This window comes from Rhincodon typus, chromosome 8 (assembly GCF_021869965.1).
Source record: "Rhincodon typus isolate 14 chromosome 8, sRhiTyp1.1, whole genome shotgun sequence".
Taxonomy (NCBI): Eukaryota; Metazoa; Chordata; class Chondrichthyes; order Orectolobiformes; family Rhincodontidae; genus Rhincodon; species Rhincodon typus.
The window spans coordinates 78428789-78439804 of NC_063339.1; the positions used below are offsets into that span (position 1 = coordinate 78428789).

The following is an 11016-nucleotide window of genomic DNA, read 5'->3' on the forward strand; positions in this document are numbered from 1 at the left end:
CCTTGGGTGATTGTCTGTGTGGAGTTTGCACATTCTCCCCATGTCTGTGTGGGTTTCCTCCCACAGTTCAAAGACGTGCAGGTTAGGTGGATTGGTCATGCTAAATTGCCACGTAGTGTCCCGGGATCTGCAGGCTAAGTTGATTAGCCATGGTAAATGCAGGGTTACAGGGAGAAGGGGTGTGGGTCTGGGTGGGATACTCTTTGGAGGGGTGGTCCAGACTCAATAGGCTGCATGGCCTTCATCTGCACTGTAGAGTTTCTATAATTCTATGATGTTAGAAAGTGTTACCAAAAGGAAGAAGTGAACAAATGATTGATATTGAAAGACAGACTAAGGGCTCCCAGCTAGATCAAAGATGTGGGTTTAAGAGAGGGTCTTCATAAGAAGAGGGAAATGAAGAGACTAATATGATGGATATGTAAGCAGTAATGAAGAGGATACGATTTGAAGCTCATCCCTTGATATTTACAGTAATAAATACAGTACAGCACAAACCCAGTGATTTAACAAATCACAATCAAAATGCATTTACAGTATCAGGTGCAATAATGAAACATAATTGAATAAGCAGACAAGAGCTTCCCTACAGCTGTTAGAGCAGTTTCGTAGGAGTGAACAAGATCTAAGCGATTGTAGCAATTTTCATTTATACAGCACCTTTCATGCAGCAGACTATCCCAATGTACCTTACAGGAGCAACACACAAAATCAGACACTGCATCACACAAGGAGACAGTGTTTTACCAAGATTTTGATTAGCAGATCGAGGCAAGTACTGAGAAATGTCTTCAAGGAGAAAGGAGAGAGAGAGGAATTCCGGAGATTACAGCCCAGGCAGCTGAAGGCACAGACAATGGATCATTTAAAATCAAGGATGCTTACAAGATTGGAAATATAACAGTGCAGGGTTGGAGAGCTACAAGACTGGAGGAAAATACAGAGATAGGAAGAGGCAAAGCCTAGAAGGAGGGCAGGATGGGTAATCTAAAATCAAGGCGTGGCCAACTTGGGAGTCAACGTTGGCCAACGCACACAAGGTTGAGTAGAACTTCAGAAAAGCTCAGGTGTAGTTTATGCGCATGTGCAGTGTGCACATGTGAAGGTCAGAGGATGACGGGGGTGGGGGTGCATTGCATTACTTGGGTTCAATGATAACAAAGACATGGATAAGAGCTTCAACTGTACATGAGCTGAGGTGAAGCAGAGGGTGCAACGTTAGGGAGGTGTGCAGGGACAGTCATTTATGACATCAAGTCAGAAACTCATTGAAGTTGATTAGGATGTGAAAGTTGTAACCAGTCTGGTTCAGCCACAGACAGAAGCCAAGGTGAAGAGCAGACTCAGTGGCTGGAGAAGGGAGTCTTCCAAATATTCAATTGGAAGAATTTCTGCTTATCCAGTATTGGATGTCAGACACAGTGTGACAAATTTGAGGCAATGGAGGGTTCAAGAGAGATGGTGGTCTGGTAGACCCGGTTGCTAGCAGTGCACATGTGGAATATGACACTTTCACCAAGGCAGCATATCAGAGTCAGAGATGTACAACACGGAAACAGACCCTTCAGCCCAACTCGTCCATGCCGACCAAATATCCTAGATAAATCTAGTCCAATTTGCCAGCATTTGACCCATATCCCTCCATAGCCTTCCTATTCATGTACACATCCAGATGCCTTTTAAATATTGTAATTGTACCAGCCTCCTCCACTTCCTCTGGCAGCTCATTGCATACACGCATCACAATCTGTGTGAAAAATGTTGCCCCTTAGATCTCTCCTAAATCTTTCCCCTCTCACTTTAAACCTATACCGTCTAGTTTTGGACCGCGCCCCCTCCCCCACCCCACTCTGGTGAAAAAAGTTTGTCTATTTACCCTATCCGTGCCCTTCATGATTTTATAAACCTCTATAAAGATCACACCCTCAGCCCCTGATGCTCCAGCGAAAACAGCCCCAGCCTATTCAGCCTCTCCCTATACCTCAAACCCTCCAACCCCGACAACATCCTTGTAAATCTTTTCTGAACCCTTTCAAGTTTCACAACATCCTTCCTATAGCAGACAGACCAGAATTGCACGCAATACTCCAAAAGTGGCCTAACCAATGTCCTGTACAGCCGCAACATAACCTCCCATCTCCTATAATCAATGCATGGACCAATACATACCAAATGCCTTCTTCACTATCCTATCTACCTGCAACTCCACTTTCAAGAAACTATGAACACATACTCCAAAGTCTCTTTGTTCGGCAATATACCACTTAATGGAAGGTTCTGGGGAGTAAGCCCTGCCCTGATCTGCCTTTCCAAAATGCAGCACCTCACATTTACCTAAATTAAACACCCATCTGATCACGGTCCCACTGTACTGCGAGATAACCTTCGTCACTGTCCACTACATCTCCAATTTTCCTGTCATCTGCAAACTTACTAACCATACCTCCTGTATTCCCATCCAAATCATTTACATAAATGACAAAAAGCAGTGGACCCAGCACCGATCCCTGTGGCACACCACTGGCCACAGGCCTTCAGTCTGAAAAGCAACTATCCACCACCACCTGCAGTCTTCTACCTCCAGCCAGTTCTGTGTCCAGATAGCTAGTTCTCCCTCTATTCCGCGTGATCTAACCTTGCTAACTGTGAGGAAGCTTGTCAAGACACCTTACTGAACTCCATATAGATCACGTCCACCACTCTGCCCTCAATCCTCTTTGTTACTTCTTCAAAAAACTCAAGCAAGTTAATGAGATTTGATTTTCCACGCACAAAGCCATGTTGACTACCCCTAATCTGTCCCTGCCTTTCCAAATACATGTAAATCCTGTCCCTCAGGATTCCCTCTAACAACTTGTACACCACCAATGTCAGGCTCACAGGTCTATAGTTCCCTGGCTTTTCCTTACTGCCTTTCTTAAATAGTGGCACCACGTTAGCCAACCTCCAGTCTTTCACTTGCTGCTATTGAAAATACAAATATCTCAGCAAGGGGCCCAGCAATCACTTCCCGAGCTTCCCACAGAGTTCTCAGGTACACCTGATCAGGTCCCAGGGATTTAGCCACTCTTATGCTTTTCAAGACATCCATTACCTCCTCCTCTGTAATACGGGTACTTCTCCTATAACGCAATAATTGCATTCTTGTATGACCTTGCGCTATAGAAAATCCCGTTAAAAGGAATTTATTATAGAAAATCGCTATACCTGTATAGCAGAGAGTTCGTGTTATCCAAACAGCATCCGCTACTCATCAATCGTATTACAGCCAATTCATGTTAACAAAACATTCTGGCAGAACTACCTGTATGGACATTTTTCAAGATGTCGCTATTTATTTCCCCACGCTCTCTATCTTCCATATCCTTCTCCAGAGTAAACACTAATGCAAAATACTCATTTAGTATCTCCCCCACCTCCTGCAGTTCCACACACATGGGGCCTTGTTGATCTTTAAGGGGAGCTATTCTCTCCCTAGTTACCCTTTTGTCCTTAATGTATTTATAGAATCCCTTTGAATTCTCCTTATATCTCATGTCTCCTTTATGCCCTACTGATTTCCCTCTTAAGTGTACTCCTGCTACCTTTAAACTCTTCTAGGAATTCACTCAATCTCTGCTGTCTATACCTGACATATACTTCCTTCTTATTCTTAACTGAAACCTCAATTTCCCCAGTCATTCAGCATTCCCTATACCTACCATCCTTGCCCGGCAACCCTAACAAGAACATACTCAATGAGGGTTGTGGGGGAGGTCAAGAATAAACCCTTCAAGGGCTCCAGAGGTACTGGTGCAGAATTGGGAAGAGAAGACATTACAGGTCATTCACTAGCAACAACCGAATAAAGTAGGCAAGAGCAATCCGACAAGCTGGATGATGGGCGAAAGGTGTTGAAGCAAGGTGGTGATCAACTGGGGCAAACGCTGCAGAGATTGTGAACCTGTAACAAACCTTATTCATACCCTTGTATCCATATATGTGACTATTCTAATGTACTTATGGCTAGTGTCCCAAATTCTACGCTTTGCTAACCTATGGTCACCCAGAACTTAGCTGATTGCTTTAAATCACAGTGAAGGCCCAATTCCCCCCACACCAAGCTTGCTAATCCACGCTGGTTCACCTTGAAGTGGCAGCTCAATTTGAAAACTTTCAACTTTGTTTTCAAATCCCACAATGGCCCCACCTCTTCCTATCATTGTAATCGCCTCCAGCCTCTTGTGCATCCTCAATCATAATTCCTCTAATTTTCACCTTGTATTTCTGTCTCTTTCTACTTCACTTTCCTCCATTAAGAGGCTTCTTAAAAATCTACCTCTTTGAACAAGCTTTCACCCATTTAACTTTATGGGGTTCAGTATCATACTTTGCTTTATAATGCTTCTGTGAAATGCCCTGGGATGTGTCATTACATTAATGGTGCTATACATTAAGCTGTTCTTATGAAGGGTGAGGAAGGATAGTTTACCACAGTCACGTAGCATAAGGGGTCACTACTGAGGCAAATAAGAATGTCTCGCAGGCAATAAGCAATAACTTCATTTATGTCTCAATAAGCTGTTTTTTTTTTTAAAACCCAACTCGCATTTCTGGGTTAGCCATAGTCAATATACTTGTTATGGTTAATTGACACTCTGGACAAGATACGTAAAGATAATCTGTACAGAGATTGAGTGGGGTCTAGTCAGAGCATTTTAGTAAGCATGCAATTGAGGTTATCACTAGCACCAGATTTCTTCAGTTCATTTGGTAAGAAGCAGCAGTCCGTGAATAATAAACAACAGCTGTAACAACTGAGACACTGAAAGTGAGCTTTCTCTTTACAATCGTTCACTCAACTTTAATGCTACAGGATGGGGCGTGGCTCAGACCACCTGCTGTGTAAGATGGTCTCTGAATTGACAGCAGTGGAAAAATAAAACTGCATCTAATTCTAATAATTTATTGAAGACAGTGGCATTAATAATTAGTATAATAGACAAACAACTGTGGTAGTTTGACTTGTTCAAAAAAATATAACTTTAAATATCGCAAGTATTACTGAATTTTTTCAGACCTGTGAGAATTTTTGTTGAATGCCCCAACACTGCTGCAACATCTCCCGATTGTTTCCCCACCACCTTAATTTAAATTGGACCCTACATAGCACAGTTTTTCTAAAATATCCAACTGGGGATCTGTAAAGAGGACATCTCTATTATATATCACTTGTATGATCAGCAGGACCTGTTAAGGAAAGTATTCAACAACTTTTTTTACCTTGTTGATAGCTCATCATTCACGTCTCTCTGGTTACCAGCTCCTCTCAGTACTACATTGGAGACTGTGACCAGTCTTTGAGTCATGTTGAGTAGGCAAAACAATAAGTAATTGTTCAGCACATTTTTAGACAGCAAACACTCTTGTTGAGTTACCAGGGGCCCACGGATATTTTAAAACAAAAACGCTGAAGAATCAACAGGTCAAGAATCCATGATAGATCAAACAAACAATGTATTCTATCACAGTGCTGTGGCATAGGAGCAGGAACCCACTGAAAGGTTCAATGTGTAATAGCAGGATGGATCTGGGAGATGACAAGGACTTTACAGGAATGTTAGATTGGAGTAATTTGTAAGGATTAAGAAGTGTCAAGGATGGGCATTTTGAGGTCAGTGATGAAGGAGAGATCAGCATCCAATGAGAGGGAACTGTTAATACTACCAGATAAGTTAGGAGTCAGGACACAGAACAGTGAAGGGGGCAGGAAGTGGGCCTCGTGGACAAGATGATCCCAGGGACAGCACGTGAGCACATAGCAAAGAAACCAGTGACGTGTATGTTCACAGGCTATCCTTCGTTTGCCTAAAGCTCAAGGGCACAGAGTTTCACACAGAAAATGCAAACCAACGCTCTAAATTCTGCAAGTCTGAACAACCCTTCCAAGTAACTAATCCTTGCTTTTAGCCACTGAAAAACAAAAGGAGGTATGTTTTAAGCCTTTGTTAATCCAAAAGCACAATGGAGTAATACAGCCTAGCATTAGGATAGTCTATGAGCACAAAGACAGACATCAGATGTCCAATTCAGAACTGCGTAATTTGAGACAACTTGCAGAAAACAATACATGAAGGTAAGGATGCTCACCGGTTACCCCATGAGAAAAACAGTTACAGACTTGGTCTGAGAATGGAGAGGAGTTAGAGGCACTATGAGTCATAGTGTGAGTTGTCATTTCAATACTGCCTTTGGCTTATTCTCAAACTACAGCAAACTGGATCACCTCAGGCTGGAACAGGTAGAGCACTCTGTGTCCTTTGGAAATGTGGTGGGGGGAAACTGTACTCTGTATCTAATTATGATACAGAAAGTTGAGCTGAACAGCACAGGTGGTTGGTGTTAAGCGTTAAGCGACTATAACCAGACTGTAAATCATAATCTCAGCATCCAACTATATACATTTGTGGGGAGGTACCACATCATGCCAGTACTCCTTAAAATACTGCCCCCAAAAATACTCAACATGCAACTTATTGAATAATGGACTGGGCTACAGCGGGAGCATTTTTGGTTAGCAGGCAATCAAGTGGCTATCAGATAGCTACTTCCAGGCCAGAGGTAATTTCAGTGCCCAAAGTGAGAAAATTTGTTAAAATGACAAGCAGCAGTTTACAGTCAGATGTTATCTAAATTTCCTTATTTAACAGTTACAGTTTTACTACTATAGCAGTTTCTTTTTAATTCTCTCACAATGTCTTGCCTGGGAAGCTGATTCTTCACATCCGTTGCAGCCCGATGATTAACTAGTTAAGATTCGGGCTGAACATTCGTGAGAGACACCTCAAGAGTACTGCTCAAAAGATTTACTCAAGGAATTATTTCATCTCAAACTCAGGTGACACACAAATAGAGAATCATAGAAAGATTACAGCACAGATAGAGGCTATTCAGCCCATCATATCTATGCCAGATCAGGAACACTGCAATCTTTCATCAAATATGAAATATGAAACCTCATTAAAGGACAGGGAAGAATTACAAAAACATAAGATGTTAATGTTTTACTTAATATTATTTGTAACAAAATAGAATTAAAAACCCTCAGAAACATGCTGAGGAATGACAGGTGAAGCAAAGAAGAACGAGGCAAGAGCAGGGCAGGGCAGCACAGCACTCGAAAAGATACAATAACTTCTTAAAATGAACTCATTCATTATGCCAGCCATTCCCAACAGGTCAAGAGTGAGCAGCCAGTGAAACTAATCAAGGGAGTACAATTCAGGAAGCCACTGGTATTGAGTTACATGGCAAGAACTGGCCAAAGACAAGCAACAATAAGCTATGTGGCAGGCTAAGCTCGGAACTTACAGTAATTAGTCACAGGCAAGTCTGACATATGTATATTAAAATAGATTTAACACAATAGATGTTTATATGACATGCTTAACATAAGTCTGAACTAGGTACGTATAACATGCACATTGCTCAGTACCCTATGCTGAGCTGAGATGTGATATAATCCTGAAGTAATCCTGTTGTAGAACAAGAGATATTTAGGATAGGGTAAGCAAGTCGGTCCTTGTTTTAAGGCTCCCATAATTGGTCTTGAAGTTACTCAGATTTATTCAACTTTAAAAATAAACTTTATCTATACACAATTGTCAGCTATGATCATAACAAACATGTTTATATGTAAATACTTATGTAAAGTGCATGAAGCATTTCAAAATTGAAAGCTTACAGCAAGTGTATGCAATGGCTGGATTCAGACATATAAAATCATAACATACAGACAGTTAGCTTTCATATCACTGACACCATGTACAGTCATCAGCTTGCTTACAAAATGCAGATAGATACACAAAAGGGGTCAATGAGTATCAGACGCTGCCTGCATTGCAATTGGATGTTGCAATCACCAAAGACGTCTCACTCTCAACTTAGACCCGGTCTCTCAGTCTACCACGTCTAATGAAGTACGCTATTTCTAAATGTGGCCATATGGTTTTCATTTCCGTGAAGATTCAGACATCCTATAAAACACAGGCACTTTACACTCTGCACTTCAGGTTGAGCTAGATCCCAATTCATCCCAGACACAAACACTGATGTGTAGGACAAATTAGAAATCAATAAAATGTCATGACGCTGTCTGGATGATTTACATTTGCTGCCAGATACAATATTTTACCAACTCAAACAAAAACAAGAAAAAAGCACCTATCTCAGTCAGTTGCCACACATACCAGTTCTGTTTAAAGCGCATCTCAAACACCATTCATTATTAGGGACTAATAATGACAGCAACAGCAGTAAGCATTTATTGCTCTGTCCAAATTACCCCATGACATTCAGACTCACTGTAGGAATTCTATGAATCTATGTTAAAAGTTAAAACATGTTTTGTGGGACTTCAATCCCATTGTACACATACGTGTGGTGACTCTACTCCTGAAGCCATTAAGAAAACAGTCCTGTTACCACTGTGGAGTGACAGTGATCAAGAGTTCAAATCTCTTATTAATGTATTAAAATTAAATTTGTAAATCCAGAATATAAAACTAGTCTTAGTGATGGTGACCATGAAACTACCATTGATTGTTGTAAAGACCTATCTACATCACTAAAATCCTTTAGGGAAGGAACTCTGCCATCCTTACCTGGTCTGTCCTATTATGCAGTCAATGTGGTCAACTCCTAACTGCCCTCTGAAAAGGCCCTAGCAAAGCTTTCAATTCAAAGGATAGGCAATAAATGCTGCTTAAGCCAACAACACCCACATCCCATGAAAGAATAAACTAAAAATAAAGCAACTTTCATGGTAAAATTTCTGTTAAGATGGTGACCTCTAACTACAAGGCTACTTACTTAGTATCCGTATGCCTGCAAACCCAATTATTTAACAGAGACCACTCCTCACTGTCGTGGTGGTCTGCAAAAACTTTTGTTGGAGCCTCAACAATTCACCATATTTACAACAGAATGGAAAGCAAATTCCCAAATCTTTCAAAGATACATGGTATTGCAATCAGAGATGACAGATGCATAAAACTACAATGGAATGCTGGCGGATTAAGGAACAGGAAAAACTGGGGCAAATGGCTTTCAACGCAGAGAAACATGGGGTCAGCCACTTTGTACCTAAAAAGGACAGAACAGAGCACTGTCTAAGTGATAGAAAGTTAAGAATGGTGCAGGTCCAGGCATTCAGATCATTAAAATATCACAAACAGGTACAGAAAATAATCAACAAGTATATCAGAATGCTGGGCTTTACACGTAGAGGATTATAACATTAAGGCAAAGAAATCATGGTTCAACTAAACAAAGTCTTGGTTAGCCCATACCTGGAGTACTGAGAGCTGTTCTGCATCACCTACATAATAAATGATATGAAAGAAATGCAGTGCAGATTCACCAAATTATAATTTAACCTTTGAAGTCCAGGTATCATGAGGGAGGACACACAGACACACACATAATTTAAGATGCTTCGTCTTAGAAGGTCAAGGAGAGAATGAACAAAATTTTCAAGATACCGAAATCAAGATATTGGAATTCTCTTTGCAAAAAGAAGTTGATGCTGGATCTACTGATCACTATAAATTTTAAAGCTACGGTTGATAGATCTTGTTAAGTAAATCTATCGAAAGGCTCTGGGGCAAAGGTGGGTTGATGGAGTTGGCATGCAGAACACAGGCACAATTTACTCAGTAGCAAACAAGTACAAAATGTTGAATAACCGCTTCCACTGCTTTCTTTGGGGATCTGATCAGGTATTCCCTCAATATATTCGCTGCTTATGGTGTTTTTCTTCCTGGACGCACTATTCAGATCTGCAAGTGTGACGCTGCAATTTTAATTGTTCAGCTTTTTCCCATTCTCATCTTTTAGTCTTGACTTTTCCCAGTGATGCCTAAATCTTTGGTTTAGAGATACCGCCTCACCATTCAACTGGGTATTTCTGGCTCAGATTTACATTTTTTGATTGTAACCTCTGCTCCTATTTTGGATCCATTCCCCATTTCACTTATTGAACTTACAACAGCAACATTTGGACCATTCACACTTCCTCTGATAAGAAAACTAAATGTTTGTACAATCTCAACACCACACCCTTTGGCTTGTTGGAGAATGAAATCCTGTCAGAGTTGTAGATCACAGAAATGGACCCCTTGGTCCAACTCACCCGTAATGACCAGATATCCTAAACTGATTTAGTACAACTTGTGGAGGTGCCGGTGTTGGACTGGGGTGGACAAGGTCAGAAATCACACCACACCAGTTTCTCGTTCAATAGGTGTGTACTTTCTGACCTACTCCAATTTGCCAGACATTTAGCACATATCCCTCTAAACCCTTCACATTCATGTAACCATCCTGACGCCTTTTAAATGTTGTAATTGTACCAGGCTCCACCACTTGCTCTGGCCTGTACAATTACAACATTTAAAATTTGATCACAGACTTTTTCAATTTCAGATCTTTTTGCCAGCTGCCAACCTTTTCCCTTATTTCACGGCCGACTATCTGCAGTTCTGATAGGAAGGTACAGCTAACATTAGCTCTGTTCCTCTCCCCACTAATGGAGAGCAGTTGCAATCCTAGTTGTTTACCTGATGTTTAGTAGTTATCGGTTTGCATTTACCTGATGAAGGTGGTCTTGCCGGTGGAGTACTGGCCGATCAGCAGCACCATGGGCTTGTTCTCGAAGTCGGCCTGCTCCAGGGCGGGCGAGTGGAAGTGATGGAACTGGTAATAATCCTCCAGCGGGAGCAGTCTCTTGTTGTACAGGGAGCGCAGGCCCTCAGACACGGTGCTAAACACCGTGGAGTCCTTCCCGCAGGCCTCAGGCCCGGACAGCCAGCTGAACATGGTGCCTCACCCCGACCCGGTCTATACTTCACTGACACAACGCACACCCGTGTTCGCCTGGCAGCAGCACGGAACACCGGGCTAGGCCGACCCCCTTTCCCTTAGCCCGCCCATGGCCGTGCCCAACAATACGCAGGCCTCATCCACATCAACTGTCCC

At 41.8% G+C, this 11016-nt stretch overlaps 1 protein-coding gene across 1 annotated transcript in view; it reads right to left on the bottom strand.

The window, feature by feature from the left end:
* LOC109914529 (EH domain-containing protein 3-like) overlaps positions 1-11016 on the bottom strand; it is a 67275-nt gene extending 56259 nt beyond the window's left edge. Inside the window, exon 1 of the mRNA XM_048599711.1 lies at positions 10631-11016. Within this exon, the coding sequence (XP_048455668.1) occupies positions 10631-10857 (227 nt within the window). The 5' untranslated portion in view covers positions 10858-11016. The remainder of the gene's footprint in view (positions 1-10630) is intronic.